At 40.0% G+C, this 21156-nt stretch overlaps 1 protein-coding gene across 2 annotated transcripts in view; it reads left to right on the top strand.

The window, feature by feature from the left end:
• ASCC3 (activating signal cointegrator 1 complex subunit 3) overlaps positions 1 to 21156 on the top strand; it is a 303036-nt gene that overhangs the window by 37603 nt on the left and 244277 nt on the right. For both annotated transcript variants that reach the window (XM_077303437.1, XM_077303430.1), the window contains exons 5-8: positions 5948 to 6068; positions 8301 to 8508; positions 14045 to 14186; positions 15536 to 15661. In XM_077303437.1, coding sequence (XP_077159552.1) covers positions 5948 to 6068; positions 8301 to 8508; positions 14045 to 14186; positions 15536 to 15661 — 597 coding nt within the window. The remainder of the gene's footprint in view (positions 1 to 5947; positions 6069 to 8300; positions 8509 to 14044; positions 14187 to 15535; positions 15662 to 21156) is intronic.

Genomic DNA, 21156 nt, shown 5'->3' on the forward strand with positions numbered 1-21156 from the left:
GGTATAGCTCATCCTTTTTCAACCTTCCAACCATGGAGGAGCCCCTGAAATAATCTTTCAGGCTTCAAGGAGCCCTGGAAGTAATGCTAGCTGGTCATGCCTCCCTTCCATACACCCCAGAAGTGACATGTCACTGGTAGTGACATTACTACCCATATTAACTGGCACATTCAAGGAGGTCTGAGGATTTCCCTCTTAAACATGTTCCTTGTTTAAAAGTGCCTCAGCTGCAAACTTCTCATCGAGATGAAAACTAGGCTGGCATGGGTTCAGCCATCCCTTAACTCTCTAAGACTTTAGTTTCTGGGGACCTTTGAAATTCTGAGAATCTCATCCAGACATCATGGAAATGAGTATGTAAGCACAGACCTTATGCTAGAGAACAACAGCTCCTTAATCTAAGCTAAAAGTGATCAATGGAATGCCCCATCTCTCTTTGTCATAACTACTGTCTGAAATAGTAGTCAAGAAACCTGACAAATAATCATATCTTTAAAAAGCCTCTTGAAATATGCTTACCATTCGCAGTGCTTTAAAACTTATCTTGGACATTCCGTTTGAAATAAAGAATGTTGTGCCACATGTTGACATCTTACTCTGAAATCTTTTCTATACCTTGTCTATTGTGTAGTGTTTCCTAACTATTCTATTTCTTTTTCTTACCATTGGATGATTGTCACTGGAAAGATCCTGTTGTGATTTAGCTAATTTTCATTAACTACTTGGAACAACACATGAATTCCCATTTATTGTGCTTACCATAGCCATAACAGTTACACTACTAGGAAGTAAATGTGGTTTCTTAGTTCAGTGCTTTTAGTAATGTTGTTGAGAAATGCGTATAATTCCAACCTATTAAAGTGCAAAAGACAATTATAGACCTTTGCTCACAGCCATATTTGAGACCCAGTGTGGTATAGTGGTTAAGAGCAGGTGACTCTAATCTGGAGAACCGGGGTTGAGTCCTTACTCCTCCACATGTAGCCAACTGGGTGACATTGGGGTAGTCACAGTTCTCTTAGGGTTGTTCTTGTAGAGCAGTTTTGTTAGAGCTCTCTCACAGTGCCTGTTGTGGGGAGAGGAAGGGAAAGGCATTTGTAAACTGCTTTGGTACTCCCTCGTGCAGTAGACAACAGGTTATAAAAAACAGCTCTTCTTCAAAGAAGGAATGTGCTATGAAAAGTCTCTAACAACATCAAATGAATGTAAGTGCAGTAATGTAACAATGGTGCTGGTATTCCATGTTTCTGGTAGGATCTACTGATTCTAACCCTACATCTGTCTGCCTTTTCCCCATCTGCTGCTGTTGTACCTATGCTCTTAGCTGTGTGTAACTCTCAGTGGCATCAGAAATGGGCATGCAGACAATGGGAGGGCTCAAATGCAGGAGGAGATAGGGCATATGAGAGGAGGGAGAGGAGGGAGGCATGGACAGAGGGCCTGGTAGTAGGTAAAGTGTGTGTGGGCAGGAAGGCACTTGAATACTCTGTGCTCAAGGCCTCCCTAAACCTGGACCCGGCCTTGATAATAAGCTTATCAAACCTACATCAGGCTGTAGCTGTGATAGTTAGTGATGCTGTATAGGTTAAATCATTTTCAAAAGTTTGGTAGCTAATGATTTGGTTGAGTACTGATAGATGCATTCTACAGGGAATTCTTTTTAAAAAGACACAACTACAAAAAATTGATACACAGTGTTGTTACGTTCTTCCATGACATGAGTAGTCAAGTCAAACTTTATTGCACTAGGCCATCGCAAGATTCATGACGTGAGTATATAAAATCATCCCATGCTGATGCTGGTAATATCAGCATGGTTATCACAGCACTGTCTGCAAGTTATAAGTCAAAAACACAGAATCCTTTGGCTTTGCCCCCTTTGGACAAGCCTGGTTTAAATTTTCTGTGAAATCAGCCAAGACAGATGCTCAGCCACAATTCCCAGTTCCTTTCAGTCTTAAATCATTCTAACTGAATACCTCCAATATTTAGAGCAAAAGATTCCTGTGCCTGCGTTCCACGAGACACGTGAAAATACACTCAGGCGCAAAGAAGGCTTCTACAAGGGTGGCATTTTGGAGGATAAATGCTTTAATTGGAGGGCTCCAAAGGATATATTTGGATACTTTTCATTAGTTTGGGAGCCTCTCCATTCATATGGTTTACCACCTTATAGTCCCCATTACATCGCATGAGTGCATTTAAATATTGGACAACTGAAGAAGACCCCAAGGAGGCTAAAACACGTTTGCTTATTTAGTCACTTATCCTTGTATCAAATTGCTTTGCATTTGTGAAATAGAGTGTGATATACATTGATCTTTTAAAGTTTTATATGTGCACATGTATTGTATTAAACATTTGCATTTTCATATGTTATACCTATTCTGCTGCTGCTCAACCTTTTAGGTTCCTAACTTGTGCACACAGGTTGGGTTACTGTGTTCCCTCTTTTGTTGTTTGATATGCTTGAATCCATGATATTTTCATGTATCATCTGTGTGGACATGCATACAGTCCTACTTCAAAATATAATTTTTGCATTCATACCAGTGTTGGAAAAATAATGAACAATCTATGGGGACCCCTTTAGATACTATGTTTTTTAAAAAATGTGGTCTCAAAACGCCAGATTTGCATGTCATCTAGATAGGTTTGTCAGGGAAATGTTTGACTTTTTACATACTGTAATTCAGAATTACAAAATCTAGATCATAAAACCGCAGTAGGGATTTGATAGTCTGTTCTTTCCCCAGCCCTCTCGCTGTTTTATGCCGTTGTTCCCTTGTTTCCTCAGAGCCTCCAGCTATGCTGGAGGAAAAAGCCCTCTGCTAGAAATGAGCTGTGGAGTGGAGCCTGCGGCTACAGATATTGACCTCTGCTAGCGGTGAGGCCTCCTTAGTATTAGCCTGTAGCTTCCTCTTGGAGTATACAATTGGTCACAACCCCCTCTTTTGTCTTGACTAATATGTTAAATGGCTCTTAGTTCACCTAAGAAAGAAATCAAATTTCAGTTGCCTTATGACAGAGACATCGCAACTGTATTGAGGGTTGCAACATGCTGGGTTGTCAGGCTGGTCTTTGAACCATATGTGTGATTTAAAGATATGGCTGTTAGCGTATTTAGAAAATACATGAATATCATTTGGATTTACTGGAGTGGAAAATAAGAGGCTTATAGACGCTGGGTATTACATCCTGTTTGAATGGAAGTAAGCCAAGGTGCTAATTTACATAATAAATGCTATAATATTATGCTCTTTAGTGACAGTGTTGTCAGTTTAAAACATTATTGATAAACAATTTTTAACAGCACTGGAAGTAGCTGTGTTGAAGACAGGTGAAAAGAAAGGTACTGTAATCTGGTTTTGTTGCATTTGGAGAACTCTAATTGAGAAAAACATGATGTAAATTAGAAGCCTATAGCTCAGAAGAATGGATTATTGCTCCACCATGCTGTTTGCTAAGAATCTGTATATTGAATTTCAGCAATGACTCACAAGAAAGTCTCATAAACACCAGTGTGGAAGAGGTGTGCTCTGCTTGAAGAAGGGCTTGATTCAGACTAAACTTTTCAGTAACAAAATGGAACTTTCCTGCCATTCTCCTCTGACTGCAGGAGTTCAGATGCACAAGTAGTTAAGAGTACAAGTAAAGCCCAGCTTAGTCGACTTGCAAAGAAGAGAAAGTGAATTCATTGTCTTCTCTACCAAAATTTAAAGAAGTAACTATATTTCTTCTCCCCCTCCCATGGAAAATTATTTTGTGTGGAATCAGAGTTCAGATTTAATAACATTCATTCCTACTTTAACATCCAGTCTGTTCTCTTAACAGCAACTAATGTTTGAAATAGTCTAAGATTGTCTATATATTTACCTTCTGAGAAATCCTCATCCCCAGTTGCAATGAAGAATAAGTACATAGGAATTCATTTGCTTACATTCATAGCTTGTTACTTAGGCCTCACCTTTTTCTTTGTTGTCATTTTTATGACCTCTTACCTGCTGTAGATTGTGATCTCCATTGAACTAAAATATCTTTTGTTTATGTAATTCTGTAAAGTGCGTTTTGTAATAATACCAACCAGTTTTTGGTCCCTGGCCCCCAAGGAGGTGCATCTGGCCTTAACTAGGGCCCAGACATTTTATGGTGGAATAAACTCCTGGAGCACATCAGGGGCCTGCTGAAGTTAGCAGAATAGATAGATAGATAGATAGATAGATAGATAGATAGATAGATAGATAGATAGATAGATAGATAGATAGATAGATAGATAGATAGATAGATAGATAGATAGATAGATAGATAGATAGATAGATAGATAGATAGATAGATAGATAAAAATAATGGATGGATGAATGATATATATATATATATATATATAGCATCCCACTCCTCAAGTTATGGGAACCCAATACAGTCTCTCTTCCTCTGATCCTCTGATATGCTACAGTGCCACTGGCCAGAATGGGAGAGCTATGCATACTTTACATGGAACAATTTAGCTGTTACTCTATAAGTTCAGCAAATAGTCTCTGAGCATGGCTAGTTTATATGCATAAGGTGGCTGGATCTCTGTATTGGATGTATGCAAGGACCTTCAGTTAGAGGTAATGGTTGAGTATATTGTAGTGTTTTTCTTGAAGGGTTATCCAAGATTACATTCTCAGTTGTATGTCAAAGGGTTGGTTGTTGTCAGGGCCGGATTTTCCTATAGGCTAACTAGGCTTCCGCCTAGGGCCTCAAGATCAAGAGGGGCCTATATTCCACATTTTTAATAAAGGTTAGTACCAATCAAAACATGTTTCATTTAACATATTGATATATATCACAGTAATGATGTATTTTATTATCTCTCATGTAATTTACAAATTTAAAAATGGGAGGTGAAAGGGCCACATAAGTGGAATAGCCTAGTGCCTCTTTTCATGTAAATCCGGCCCTGGCTCGTTATAAGTTACTATTTTAATTGTTCATCTGGTTCATTGTAAGTACACAGAATATTTTCCAAAAAATGACTAGATGGATACCAGAGAATCTTTTCTGAATATCAGAAAAAATGATGTGAATTCAGATTACCATATAGATCATATTCTTGATTAGATTTTCCATATGCACAACTGTTACACAAATAGCACCAAGACCATACATAGAGCATGTATGCTACTAACTGATGCACTGAATCTATACATGAAAATGAATGAGCTAAGCTTCATTGGTATATGTATAAAATGCTTGTTTGCTTCTGCAGGGTGTCCCCAAAGCTTAACTGTGGAGGCATGCTGTATTTTGTGTACTTTGAACTACGTAATATAGCCATCAACTGGAACATTCCCCAGTTGGTTGATTAATGTCTATCCCTCCACTCCCACGAATAGCTCATGGTGTGTCATAGCACAGTGGTCCCCAACCACCAGGCTGCAGCCTGGTGCCTGGCCGCGGCTCCCTCTCCCCCCCCCCCCCCGTAAGAAACTTCCCAGGCCACAAGCAAATCGGCTGCAAAAGCAGCCGATTAGCTTGCGGTCCGGCAAGCTTCTTTCTGTGGGAGGGAGGGGGAGAGGGAAGCAGGGTCGTGCATGCGCAATGCACATGCGTGGGAGTGTCACGCATGTGCGTTTGCGCCATGCGCGGCCGCAAACATGCATGTGCAGCCGGGCAATCACCCTCCCCGCTGCCGCCAGTCCGCAGCCTCAAGAAGGTTGCAGACCACTGTCATAGCAGTCATAATTCCCCAGTAAAACCCCCATTAAAATCCATTAAAACCCAAAAGCAATCAAATCCAAGTATTTTAGCAACAATAAACTTCACCTCCCCACCCAACCACTCTGTAACCCATCTAGTTTTTGTAGCAGCAACCTTTTGTTAATATTGTATCAGATTGGGAGGTGTACTTGTTTATTTTATAGAGAATGCATAAGCAGTTATTCATTCTTTTTTCTTCCTTTAGTTGTTTGAGCTGCTGGGACCTGAAGGATTTGAACTTATAGAGAAGCTCCTACAAAACAGATCTACAATTGTGGAGAGATATTTCTCTGGGCCAAATGATTATAAACTGCAGTCTCTTCAAGGTAAAGAGTTTTATAAAATTGCATGGGTATTGATTGTTATTAATAAACCAGTTTCCATATATACTCGCATATAAGCCGAGTTTTTCAGCCCTTTTTTAAAGCTGAAAAAGTCTCCCTCGGCTTTTATGCAGGTTTAAAAAAAAAAAAAGCTGCCAAACTAGACATGAGGGTGGGAGTGGGAGACAAATATACTTAACTGAAGAAGCAGAGGCAGGAAGAGACACAGCAAGCCTGGGAGGGACAATGGGAGGGGAGGGAAGAGCAGTCTCACCCCCCCCCCCTCATTGCCTTAACAAGGCTAGCATGTGCTGCTGCTGCAGGAAGCTCTGAAGCCTCTGTCTCAGATGGAGAGCAGAGAGAAGAAGGAGGAAATGCCCCTAAAGGAAGGAATGGAAAGTGGAGGGAACAGAACACCCGACTAAGAAGAAGCGAATGTGATAAGAAGAGGGGTTGGATATAAAAAGGCAAGAGGGGTCTGAGGGGAGGAGGAGGGGAAAGAGGGAGGAGGAGGGTGGGAAGAAAAGGAAAAAAAAGATCCTGCCAAAAAGGGAAGGGAAGCCACTATCCAAACACCAGCCTCGGCTTATATGCGAGTCAATAAGGTTTTCCAGCATTTTGTGGTGAAATTAGGTGCCTCGGCTTATATGTGGGTTGGCTTATATGCAAGTATATATGGTACGTGGTCAGGGATCTATGGATGGATTAATTCTTTGTTTCTTTGAGAACTGACTGCCCTAATGTGATGATCTTTCTCACTCATACAAAGTGCCTACCGCCTTCCACAATCTCTCTCACACAGGTTTAGGGTTACAGATAAGTTAGGCAGTGACACAGTCATATCACCTCTTTTAAAGTATGTTACAGACCATGACCATTTCATGTCCCAGGTCCTCTCTCTTACTCACATGTACCTCACCAGAGAAGGTAGCCTAGTCCCCTTTAATAATTGCCACTCACTCAGACACTGCACTGCATTAATGGGTTGGGGACTCAAATACTCTTCAAACATAACCTAAAATATTTATAAACCAAGATATTTACTTATGTGTTTCTTTCCCTGAGGCAACCAGAGAATTGAACAGAGGATTGAACAAAGAGTTAACTTTTGGTTATGATTTGAATATAACGTCGGAGTAGATCATGTTGTGGTTACCTGAAGTTTATTTTCAATTGAACTTTTGAACATTCCGTATTCAAGTATTTGGAATACTTCATTCTTAACTGACCTTTTCCAGTCAGCTTTAAGGTGCTTCTATCCATAGCTTAACATTGCCAGACTCATTGTCAGCTGTCTTATTGCTGTTTTCAACTCTCTTAACTGCTGTCGTCTACTGTCCTCCTAACTAACATTGTATTAGCCCCCTTTTGGTTGCTCTTAGGGAGATGTGGTAACTAATCTGTCCCACGCATGTACGTTAGGAGGACGCATGTACGTATACAGATGGAAATTCATGTGGATTGTTTGTATTCAACATTTTTCCTATCCATCTTTATGATAATCTGAATTAAACCAGCAAACAAAAGAAATGTGCATTATGTGTTTTTGAACAACACCTATAGTAATAGTCTGACAATTGGGTTGGAGATGCTGCTTGTTGTGGATCTTGCCGGGATGGACAAAAGCCTTGTTGGATGGGGACTGTAGAGGAATTGACTGAGACTGAGTGATAAAGCTGATTGGAATTCTAAGTTCAGAAAGATAAAAAATAAAAATACAGCATCGTTCCTATACTATTTCTGGAACAATAACTATTAACTTATTTTTTCCTCCTCTCCTTTTAAGAAAGTCAGTTGCATCTTGGGGCAGTGACATAAACATGACCCCTGAAAGTGGAATACACTGCAGGGCTTCAAGTATGATCTAATCAATCAAGCAAGGTTCATATGAGAACAGGTGGTCTGTTAGGCACCATGAGCCTGGAACTAAATGAGCTTCTGAATTCTTTATTTCTAGGGATAAACACAGGAGGGTTGTTCCCTTTGGCTTGAATCCCATGTACAAGCATAGGTTCCCCTCCTATAGCAGTCTGAAATGTCCACCTCCAATGCTGTTCCTGTGGAATGGAAATACCCCAGAGAATAGCGTGTGTGTGTGTGTGTTTGCTCAAAAAGAGGGGTATTGGCAAACATCACTTCTCCCAAACAGATATGAAATAGGTTAATAAATAAATGTAAGAAGCACTTGCAGATCATAGTGCTATACTGATAGTTCTACTTGTTTCCATCTTATAGAGCAGTGCAAGATGTTTACTGGAGAAAACACTAAACCCAACTATGGTTGTCAAATCACAATCCAGTCTGAACAAGAGAAGCAGTTAATGAAACTCTGTCGTCGGGAAGAAAAACGAAATGCCAGACGAGAGAAACGGATTGGGGATGATGGGGAAATTTTTGGAGATGGTTTATTGAGCTTTGATCCCAAGGAACTACGGATGCAAAGGTAATAAATGCCATCAACTTACAAAAGTTTGTGCCATGCAAGCTAACTTAATTTATCAGAAACATTAATTTTCTGTTAGTTCAGCTTTAGAGCTTAGGTAGTGTTGTCTTCAAGTTGTGATTTATTACAACTACAGAACATCTTTTACTGCGAAAACAAAATTTTCTATGATAACAAAGCAGTCACCTGCTTAATTAGATTCTTCATGTTCTAACCCACATGGGTTAAAGATGCAGATGAAAAAGGTGATGATGGGCATTTACCACAGTTTAAAATTTATGAAGTCTATGATAAACATGCTGAAATTAGCTATTTTTCCTTCTTTCTATTGTGAAGCAAAATTTGGATGCTAATGAAAAAATATTGAGGCCATATGGTTTAGAATCACAGAATCATAGAGTTGGTAGGGACCTCCTGGGCCATCTAGTCCAACCCCCTACTGAATGCAGGGATTTCACAACTACCTGCCCACCCACAGTGACCCAGTGAAAAGGGGAGTGAGAGTGAGTGAGGCAGAAAACTCGTAATGAAGGGGCAAGAACATTTTATCACATGCTTAGGGTGTATAAGATGGTAGTGAAAGTGTCGAAATGGGATTTTTTCACTGTGGAAATTGTGTCTGCAAAAGGGGGTGGCCAGTAGATAGGAGGCCAGTTCTGGGATATTATCAACCTCTCCCTGACTAATGGGGAGTTCCCAGAGCGGCTGAAGGAGGTAGTGGTTCGTTCTCTTCTTAAGAAACCATCTCTGGACCTATGCTACCCAGCCAGCTACTGCCCGGTCTTGCATTTGGTGTTTCTGGGTAAGGTGTTTGAAAGGGCTGCCGTGGATCAGCTCCTGACATATTTGGAGGACACTTCTGTGCTTGACATACCAGTTGGGCTTCTGCCCTGGCCACAAGGTAGAGACAGTGCTGGTCATCTCTTGGATAATCTCCATTACTAGTTTGATCAGGGCAGTTCAGCCATCCTTGTTTACGCACCGCCACACTGGGGTGGGGATTCGGTGTACAGTCCTTCAGTGGCTGCACTCCTTTCTCTAGAACCAGATCTAGTGGGTGGTAGTGGGGGATGAACTATCGCATCCTTGTCAGCTCCATTGTTGGGGGTCCCACAGGGGCTAGTGCTCTCCCCCACTATGTTTAACATATTATGTGCCCTCTGGCCCAGCTGGTACAGAGTTTTGGGCTGGGTTAGCACCCAGCATTATCTCCTCATGGATGGCCGACCGGGATCCCCTCCTGGATCCATTCACAAGATGTTTAGAAGCTGTAGCTGGATGGTTGGAGATGGGTTGTCACTCGGGGTCTCCTTTGAGACCTGTTAATAGCTAACACTATGTAATTTGGTATTGTCGCTGCCATAGGTGTTTTTTAATGGTTCTTTCTTGACATTGCATTTTCTTTACAGAGCATCGTTCAGTGCAAGAGGGTGGGGGTGTGATAATTTTTCTTTTTGCTGAAATGCCCATCTGCTCTAGTCCCAGTGCCATATCCCTTAATTTCTTTGAGATTCTTCAACCCTTGTAGTGCAAGGAAATACTATCAGAACAAGAATGCAAAGAGCCTTTGGTCTTTAAGATGCCATCTTGTTTCTTTCGGGCTTTCAAAATCACCCCAACATGTTGAAGCCCAAATATCTGGAAACACTTGGTTTAAACACTTTTCAAAAACTTTTGGAGCCTGGTCACTTTCTCCATCCACAGAATCAAATACCCAGGCTATTTCCATTGATTCTCTAAATTTACCAGCTTGGCCCCCAGTCACAGAGGCTGAAGTAAGAGGCCTTATTACATCCTTAGCTTCCAATAAATCACCTGGAGAAGACCTGATTCCACTTGATTTATTCAAAACATTCTCTAACTGGTGGGCCCCAGTCTTGGCCAGGGTTTTTACTCAGATAAATGAATCGGGCATTTTCCCCAAGGGCTGGAAGATGAGCATAGTGGTTCCTGTCCACAAAAAAGGCAACAAGATCGACCTACAAAACTACCGCCCCATTAGTTTACTAAATATTGCATCTAAACTCTATGGAAAATTCCTCCTACATAAACTAGAGGACTGGGCTGCTGACAACCATATCTTACACCCACACCAAGCAGGATTTAGAAGAGGCCATTCTACCATGGACCACTGTCAAACCCTCCATTACTTAGCTTATTCCAGGATAGAAGGCCCTACGAGAGCTCTATACGCACCTTTTATTGATTTAGCCACAGCTTTTCACTCCATCGACAGAGACAGACTCTGGTCAAAGTTGAGGGAAACTAACATAGATAAACGCCTACTGTTTCTAATGCATGAACTGCACTCAGGCACCCACACCAGAATTAGGGTAGGTGATACAGGCTCTCTAAAGAAATTGCAGTAAAGAAAGGGGTAAAGCAGGGGTGTGTATTAGCCCCTCTGCTTTTCAATATTTACATCAATGATATAGTGCAAAGACTATTGGGCCCAGAATTTGTACCCCTTCTGTTGGTCAACAAAAGGTTTCTATTCTGCTTTATGCAGATGACATGGTCCTGGTTTCCCTTACAAGATGTTCACTCTAGAACATCATATTTAGTAAACATAACAACACACAATCTTAGAATGGCCCTAACAGCTTTGCGGTTTGAAATAATGCCATCAGCCATGCTCTCTGGGCGATATCTCCAAATACCCACAGCCCAACGCCTGTGTATATGTGGAAATTCATCTATGGAGGACCTGCCCCACTATGTTTTGGCTTGTCTCCTGTACTCCGAACCCAGGGGCAGATTCCTTGCCAAGTTACTACCAAATTCATACCCCACTTCTGATTTTTACAAAGTCACCTATCTGTTATCAGATGTTGACCCCTTATATTTCATATAGGGTGGCACCTTTTGCTCTGGCCACCAGGAAGATCAGAGCCAAAGCTTTTTTACAGGAGTTCCTACCTTAGATATACCATATTTTTCTTATTGTAACTCAGTAGCTCTCGTTTACAATTTTATGTACGTAATATTAGAGAAATATTGTTTTATTCGTATTTGTACCATATTGTTTTTAATTATATTTTTAATGGCCTTTGGCTATATACAATAAATGTTATCGTATCGTAGCTTTAAGATGCCACTGAAATTCTGCTTTATTTTACAACATAAGAATCATGAATAGGTTCTTCCCTATTCATGAAAAGGCTTTTCCCACCTACCATTGTTTTATGCAGGCCCTTCCCACATCACTCACAAACTACTCAAAGAACCTTAAAAACTGAGTGATGTAACAAAAGGGATGCATCTTGAGAAGGGATACATGATTGCTACAGGGAATTGCAGCAGGGTGCAGACTTAAGAGAGCTAGCTTGGTGTAGAAAGCCAGCTTGGTGGAGTGGTTAGGAGTGCAGACTTCTCATCTGGCGAGCTGGGTTTGATTCTGCGCTCCCCAACATGCAGCCAGCTGGGTGACCTTGGGCTCGCCACAGCACTGATAAAGTTTTTCTGATCAAGCAGTTATATTAGAGCTCTCTCAACCTCACAGGGTGTCTGTTGTGCAGAGAGGAATGGGAAGGCGACTGTAAGCCACTTTGAAACTCCTTTGGGTAGAGAAAAGCGGCATATAAGAACCAACTCTTCTTCTAATTCTAAAGTGATGAAAGGGCCTGCAGCAGAGAGGTAGGGGGTGCTTCATCCTACCACTACCCATTTTCTGATGAATAATAGTGTCAGGAACCAAGCACTTGTGACCCAGCCAACTCACACCACAGAGAACACCATGGAGTTTGGAGTGGAAGCTTTAAGTGAGAAGTCTTTATTTGGAAAGTCAGCAGAGTAGAGTCCACATTTTGCACATGCTCACATACAGAACACAGATTTTGACAGAAACACCATTGCAGGGAATGGGGGAGCCTATATAGCTCGGCCGTAAGAAAGGGACAAGGTGGGAAACCAGGCAAGGTGGGAACTGGGCATTCACACAGGAAAGCGAGAGCACATAGCCCTTTGATATGGAATAGTGGTAAGGCAATTTCCCCCATCTGTTGTTGTGGGCTCCAGAGCCGGCAACCTTGGGAAGGACTGATAGTAAGGCACTGAAGGAACCTTTGATATGTTAGATAGAAGCGAGGAGAGGAAGGGGTGACGCTTCAAGCTCCCTCGGAGATGCCAGAGTTGGACGGGAGTCCCAGGAAGTATCAGGGAGAAGAATACAGGAATCGGGGCAAGAACCAGGGGTTCATGACAAATAATTGGCATAGGGGTGGTTTATATGCCCCATGGGGTGATAGATAGGAAAAATATCTAGGGATCCTTTTTTGTTGTATGATGATTTTGACTAAAGGCCTTTAACCTCATAAATCATATATCTCTTCTACATGAAGCCAAACTTGCCATTCTGGCAGAATTGTCAAGTGAAAGTACTAAAAGAGACACATGGGCCATCTGACAACAAGAGCAACAGATGGGTCTGTTAGGGGAGGGATATCTGCAACATCTGGGATTTGTGCCAAATGATCACTGTGAAAGATGTGTTACAGGCAATTACTGCTGCTTTGGCAAAATTGTAACTCATAAATCAATCACCTTGCCCTAGGAAAGCCTGCTTGGGAAAAGAACATGGACAGGGGGACATAAGGCCCAGCAATGGGTGACTACCAGCAAATAGGCAAGGACAAGAGAAAAAGGCACCTGCAAATTAGTTAATGGGGCTCAGCCCAGGGATGGTACTGCACAGGGTGGAAGAAGACATAGAAAAAGAGAAGTAGTGATAAGAATTTGTATGTCAGCACTGTTCTCAGGAAGAAATAATATTGCAGAAGCTAAAGGGTGAGAGAGGATGTCATAAGTCCTTGTGGCTGCCCCAAGGAGCAGTGACATGCCTGCAGCAGTGCCTGCAAGACCCAGTGAGAAGTTAGTACAAAGATCAGGGTTGTGAGAGGCAGGGCAAAAATCTTCTTTGCTAGATTTTTCCTTAACTATCAGTTCTGATGATCCCAAGTTTGAGAAACTTTGGAACATATGAGAATATAGCTTTGGGAATGCATTGTATTCCTGAAGCTGCAACTTTGCTCTCCGGCTTATTTCTCTTAGTGAAACTGAAGTTCACTAAAAAGAACCCTCTGCTAAAATTGTTGAGGTATTGAAATAAGGTCTGATTACCTTGCCTTTCCTAACACTCCTAGAAGTATTATTGGGGGATTTTTTTGCCCTGAATGCTTGCATATAATGTTCCCTTGCTGCAGTTGTAACCTCAGTTGGTCCACTACATTGTAGTGACTACAACACTTAATTCTGAAGTCCTCACAGGGAACGCATAGCTGCTGTATGGCTACCAGTCCTTATGATGATAATGTGTTACATGGAAGTCTAGTTTGGTCATAAAGGTCCACCTTCCACAAACAGAAGTTGTGCTCATGCAATCACTTTTGGATCTTGCTGAGAGGTTTTTGTGTGCCTGGATTCAGATGCTTTCTAATTTTATAATGTATATTTGCTCAGTTCAGGATATAACTGCATGTTTTATTGAGATTGTGTGTTCTGGTCCTCTCTGTCACTGATTTTTGGTTTGTGGTCATAGAGAACAAGCACTGTTGAATGCTCGCACAATGCCGGTCCTTGGCAGACAGAGAGATTCAGACTTTGAAAAAATTCATTACCCACATGTTTATGATTCACAAGCTGAGGCCAGAAGAACATCAGCATTTATTGGTGGAGCAAAGGTATGTTTTTGGTATTGGTTTTTGAATAATATATTTGGGCTAGCATGGATTTTGTTCAGGAGTGTTTTCAAATACTTCTTTCACTGTTAAGAGGCAGTAATTTTTCTTACCATTGATTTAACAATATTTTTTCCAGTCAATGAATACTTGCATGTTTCATGATGTAAGTAACAGTCATCAATCATTTACTCCAGAAAGATTTCACTGAATTCATTACCATTAATATCAGTGAAACTGTTTGAGGCTTTGGCAGCCTATTCTATATTTAACTGTTGTTCCTGAAATACTGAAAATGCAACTCCTCCTAAAATGGTTGGTGGACTTAAATCATTTTAGTATCATCAGTATCTTGAATATGTTGCTGCAGAATTTTGAGATGTAGATTCAAATTCAGATTGTTCCTGACTAGAGATTATCTATATTCTGTGTCTCAGGTTACAAAAGATAGTGGTTTACCAACTAAAACAATTGTAAATTCAATCATCCAACATTTGGAATTAAAATTCCATGTCACCCGATCCTGCATGTTGGCTTTGTGATGTGCAATACTGAGATAAACGGACTTATTGTTGAAAACACACTTCTGTTTACCTTTGAAATTTGCAGGCTTTCTGTGACATGAGCTATTGCCTCATTGAGAGTAATTGTGGGAGCTGTGTTAATTTGTGTCGAGAGGATCCGTTCCCTACTTAGGAAAGGCATTCTAATTTCAAAGCTTCACACTGTTTGAGAATGGGGTTTGCCTCACTGGTTATAGGTAATATCGGTGAATCATTGAACCCAGGCTTCACAGCTAATTAACGATAATTTGGAAAGAGATATCCATTTTATTTCCTAAAAAGGGGCCAATTAGAGTTCCTTTTGCTAAATCAGAATGACTATTGTATTTCTTGTCATCTTAGGATGTTGGAACATGGTTGTGGGATAACATCCCCCTTTTCCTTACCTTGCTGCTTCTTGTATGCTTTGAAGATACACTGTGGATGAAGAATTCTTTGGTGCTTGCAGCGACATATTTGAAATTACTTATTGTTCCAATGGAAGATTTCCTCTTATTAATTCTGCACCCCATTCCTAGAGCCAGAGTCTTCTCCATTTACATAAAACCTGCAATTAGAAGAATCCCCAACTTATTCTTCACAAAGCATTCACAAAGATATGGAGTGAAAAGAAACTGGCCCTTCTATTTTAGAGACTTGTTTTGCCCAGTCTTAGCTTTATGCATACAAATTACATGCGAGCTAACTTATTGTTAGAGATTTTAATTCTATTTCAAATTTTGTTTATGTAATTATGCTCTGAACTACTTTTTGTTCAAATCATTATTTTAATCTTTTCTCCCCTTACAGATGATTTTGCCAGAAGCTATTGAAAGAGAAAATAATAAAATGTACGAAGAAGTAAAGATTCCTCATAGTGAACCGATGCCTATTGGTTTAGAGGAAAAACCAGTTTACATTCAGGACTTGGATGAGGTGAGGAATAGAGCAACGTGCCATAACATGAATAGAATCTTATTTAGAGGCTTTTTTTTTGGGGGGGGGGGATGCCAACCGTGTTTTTAGTATGAATATTGAGATATACTAATATTTGTGAATAACAGTTGATGGTGCATCAAGAATTCATTTTTTTAATCACATATTGATGTGAGTGGCAATCGCTGTATGGAAATAAAATGTCAAATGATGAGCTTGAACCAAAAATGGAAAATAAGCCTGACTATTAAATGTAGATTAGTTATATCTATAATATTTCCTTTTATATATATACATTTTAATGAAGGATTTCCATTAATAAAACAGTAAAATAAAGTCCTAGAGGAAAAAGAAGAAAAGAGTAAAAAAAGAGGGGGAAAGAAAAAAATGTAAAATAATGTTAACAGCAGTATCCTGCAGAAGAATCAAGCAATTATGCTTTTGGGAGGGGGTAATGTTAACCCCCCCGACAAAGAATACAGTTATTAGATACAATCAAAATGGATACTGGTCAGAAGATTACACAGCTAAAACAAGTGATGCAAGATCCAAAATCGTGGTGGCAGTTGTGCCCTAGGATCGCTAAGAGTTGGATGAATTTGTGAGTGTCCTGCATAGTGCAGGGGGTTGGACTAGATGACCCAAGAGGTCCCTTCCAACTCTATTATTCTATGATTCTATGAATGGCTAACCCTTCCAGCTCTATTATTCTATGATTCTATGAATGGCTAATGTCATCATTGTTATCATCATCAATATTTGCGAGCAAAAAAGCAAATTCTATTTTGTTTAGTTATACTAATTGTATATTTAGAACAATGCATAGTGTAGTTCATGACACTTTAAACTGCAACATGAACAAAAAAGGAAGCAGGGAATACTGCTTCAGTAATACTGGAATATACATTTTAACAGGGGTTGATGGAAAAAGCCGTAGTAACTGCATTAATTAATTAATTAATTAAGATTTTTATACCGCCCTCCCATATGGCTCAGGTGGTTTACATACAACATTGTGGGGTAATACATGGAATGACCTAAGCATAAAACATAGAAATAACATCAACAATCCAACAGTGGTTTAAATTAACATAATATCAATGATTTTGATCAACAATAATATAATGGGAACAACAACTTAGATGAACCCCCAGAGAGGTCAGACTAGGCCATGGAGGAGGTGTCTAAGAGGGGACCTGTAGATGTTAATGGGTTGGTCACTCTCAGGGAAATACCTGGTGGAGGAGCTCCCTTTTGCAGGCCCTGCAGAATTGTGGGAATTCAGGCAGGGCCCTGATCTCTTCAGGGAGTTCCTTCCACCAGGTGGGGGTCAGGACAGAAAAAAGTTCTGGCCCTTGTTGAGGACCAATATACTTCTTTGGCGTCATAGCCACACTGAAAGAAACAAACTCATTTTTATTACCTGAATTTTAGCAATTTTTTAAAATTGAAAGCTTGAAAATATTCTACATATTACAAAACTTAAAACTTCTTATTCCCCAGAGATGTCCATGAAACCTCATTCAATGAACATATGTAATTGCAGTAATTAGTCTTGAAAATGTAAAGGATATTTATCTGTACCAAGCACCTGAAGAAATTAATCCTTTCACTGTATAACCACAACATGCTGAACCACAGATAATGATTTTGTATGGTGATAAAGCCTGCTTTGTTACCTTTGTTTCGATAACAGACAAGATGTTGGCATGGAAACTTGTTCTTTCTTCATTGCTTAATATATGTAAATTGAGGTTTCTGTTAATTATTTTTTCAAACACCAAAAATGCTGTTAGTGTGCTTGAAAATTGTAAAAAGAAACGAAGTCTTCTCCAGCACCAGAGTTCAAAAGCCTTGGTTCTTTGACGCTTGGCCTTTCTTATAGTCCAACTTTCACAGCCATACATTGCAATTGGGAAAACCATAGCTTTGACTAGACACACTTTTGTTGGCAGGGCGATGTCTCTGCTTTTTAGGATGCTATCTAGATTTGCCATAGCTTTCCTCCCCAGGAGCAAGCATCTTTTAATTTCTTTGCTGCAGTCCCCATCTGCAGTGATCATGGAGCCCAAGAAAATAAAATCTGTCACTACCTCCATTTCTTCCCCATCTATTTGCCAGGAATTGAAAGGGTTGGATGCCATGATCAGAGTTGTCTTGATGTTGAGTTTCAAGCCAACTATTGCACTCCTCCATCACCCGCATATATATACAGGATTTAATGTGGAAGTATATATATCATTTTGAAAGGGCAGACACTGATTTTTACCTGTGTAATAGTAAAAGTGTTTGCTGGTTTAGACTAGGCTTCATCAACCAGGGGTTTGTGAAACCCTTGGGTTTCTTGGTGGCCCTGAAAGGGTTTCCCAAATACATGTGAGTTCATTAATTTTTTTATATACCTTTAAAATTTGTTAAACATTTATCAGGTGATATGGCCATATATAGCCATGTTGACCCTCTCCCCATGGCCAATGATGGGCCTGGAAGGAGTGGGAAAGGAGGGGCCCAGATGGGCCTACACACTGCTATGCTTCCCAACCATATTCTGCACAATTGCACCACTTGTGGGGTTTCTTGAAGCCTGGAGAATATTTCTGGTGTTTCTCAAGGGTAAAAAAGTTGAGAAAGGCTTATTTGTGACAGACCATGAGAAAGTCATTTGTAACAGATTTTGGCACTGGTTGTATAATGGAGTGTGTGGTGTGTTAAACAGTAATGGGTGTAAGGTGAAGTGTAACAATAATCTCTTGGTGCTAATGTGGTTCTAGTGTGGTTCCCTATTTTTTGTGCATATTGAAATTGTCAATTGCTGATAATACTTTGTGATGGCAACCATGTTGGCTGACAATGTATAATTCTAATGGACCTTTCGAACATCAGCAAGTATAACTGGGAAAAGATTAATATTAATGGTTGAGGTGTTTGCCAAGAAGGCAGCTCTGATTTCAATTTCCTTGGAACTTTAGGTACCTGTACTTTGAGATGTATACATTATGGGCTGGTACAAAGCCCAGTGATGTTAAGCAAATATTTTACCTAACAATATATTCTTCATAATATTTAATTTTTCTACAATAATTTCATATTCTTAAAAAAACGGTTTCCATTCTGTGCCCTTGAAAATCAATTTCCCCCTTCATTTCAAAAAGTTGGATTGAAAACCTATATTAAAATGGTATGTCATGAGGAGGTTGTTGCTCAATTTTTGTCTGAGCAGTCAGATGCTTCATAAATATGGCAATTTTATGTTGGGTAAGATTATAAAAGATGCTCTGGTTTTAATTTCAGCTATCTTTGAAGGAGAACTTTTAAAACACCAAGCTAACATTAGGCTCTCTGGTGCCCTGTCTCTGATGCTTGCTGTTTGGCTAACTCTTATTTGGTCTTCTGTAAACTGCTTCATGCGTGATGTTTTTGTTTTGTAGAAGTAATCTGAGGTTGGGGGTAGGGCATGGAGTGTACCATCCTATGGATGGTGCAGTATGTGTAATAATATTTCTGCAAGTATAAGGATTTGGGAAGAATTTTAGAAATCATTTTAGAAGAAAAATCGGGTGTAAAACATTTCTGTACATTTGGTAAACAGATGGCTATAGTGGTGGGAATTGTACTATTTATCTTCTACACTAAAGGGGAGGGCGCAATTTACCAATGATGCATTAAAGCTCTTGGGTCTTGATCCTGCCAAAACAATACCAATTCAGTGAAGTGTTTCTGCATATAGGTCACACTTCAGGCTAGCAACCCAAGCACAGTGTATGTGTGTTTTTTTTGCTGCTGTCGTTGCAGTGAGATCCTTATGATTTGGCATTTTAGTCAGTTAAAAAAGATTTTGTTGCTTGTTGATAAATATGAAAATGTTGATTTTATTAAAACAAAAGGATACTTTATCAACGTATTTGATGTTTATGCTAATTAGAAATACAAACTAGATAACTGTTAATTGTAGAACAATGCAAATAACTTTAAAATATAATAGTAACGTAACTTTTAATAGGCAAGATGGAGGATTTAACACACATAGTCCCCAAAAGTTTAATAACCTGGATCCTTGGCTCATAGAAATGAATTTTAAATTATTTTGCATTTTAAGATGATTTTAATGTTACTGTGTGTTGTGAGCCTCCCTGAGTCTGCTTGTGGGGAGGGGCAGCCTAGAAATCGAAATATAAAATACATGAATAAGACTGCTGAGCTCCTGGTTCCTTTCCAGAGTCCCTAATAAAAATATCTGGCCAAAGGAAAACCTCTTTTAGTCTCAGTGAGTCAACTGTTGAGGTTAAATATATTCTCAGGTTTTTTCCTTTGGTTTTTATCCAGAAACATAAAGCATTTAGTTACCTTGGTTATTTAAAAAAAAAGAAAATTAAAATAGAATTAAATAGCTAAAAAAATGTTAGTTTTAAAGGACAGTTGTTGCTAGCAGCATCACAATAAAATAAATAAAAGTAAGCTGCCATGCACACATGTAATTCATGGAATGTTGGACCAATTGACTAGTCTTGCAGCCCCAGTTGTAAATTAATTCTGGGGCAGATTAGACTCCCCACTTCATTTGTTTGGCTGGCACATAAAGAAAATTTGTCATATAAGGTATCCTAACTGCTCAATGTAGTGAATGTGTGCTATTAATATTTCTGTGGGGGATATGGAAGCTTATTGCCTCACACACTCATATTGTATTAATATACATGTGTTACTTTTTTAAAAGTACATATTAACTGTAATAACAGAGTTATAACTTCCATATTCTGAGTGCATAGCAGTTTTCCTATGAGCTGATGAATAGCAAAACCTGATCTTTATTCTTCCACTATAAATAGAAGCAGTCCTTTAACACTCCTTTCCCAGAATAAAAACCTTTATTTCTGGATAGGATATTTATCTAGGAGCAAATTTTAAATTAGAAGAAAAAGTACTGTTGCCTTCTTTTTAGTTTATTAAAGCCAGGGAAGGCCTAGAGAGTTGCTGTTTCCGAACTCAAGAAAAATATCTCTGAATTTCTCTTCACTAGGTTGGTATGGGTGAGCACCTGCTAATGCGCATGGCTTGGCTGAGGACCCATTCTGATTGGGTGTGCTGGCCCAGTCTCCATTTTCTACTAGGAACATATCTTGGAGGGATGTGTTTGGGGCAGGGGAAAGAGAGGGAATGCAAGAGACTGGAGCTATACTGTTTCCTCACGTCAAAGCATTTCTAGTTACTTTTAGATTATAGGCACCAATAGAGGAAGTGCACCTAGCCCCAACCAGGGCCAGGGCTTTTTCTGTCCTGGCCTCCACCTGGTGGAATGAGCTCCCAGGTGAGCTGCGGGCCCTGTGGGATTTGTCAGCTTTCCACAGGGCCTGTAAAACGGAGCTCTTCCACCAGGTCTATGGTTGAGGCTGGGGTCGGCGAGGTAGAGCGTACCCCCCTGGGGAGATGGTCCGAAGTGGACACCACTCCCTCCATTCTCTATTGCCTTGGTAGGTGGGTGGGGATTGGGATTTGTT

The sequence above is a fragment of the Paroedura picta genome, chromosome 1, assembly GCF_049243985.1.
Source record: "Paroedura picta isolate Pp20150507F chromosome 1, Ppicta_v3.0, whole genome shotgun sequence".
Lineage (NCBI taxonomy): Eukaryota > Metazoa > Chordata > Lepidosauria > Squamata > Gekkonidae > Paroedura > Paroedura picta.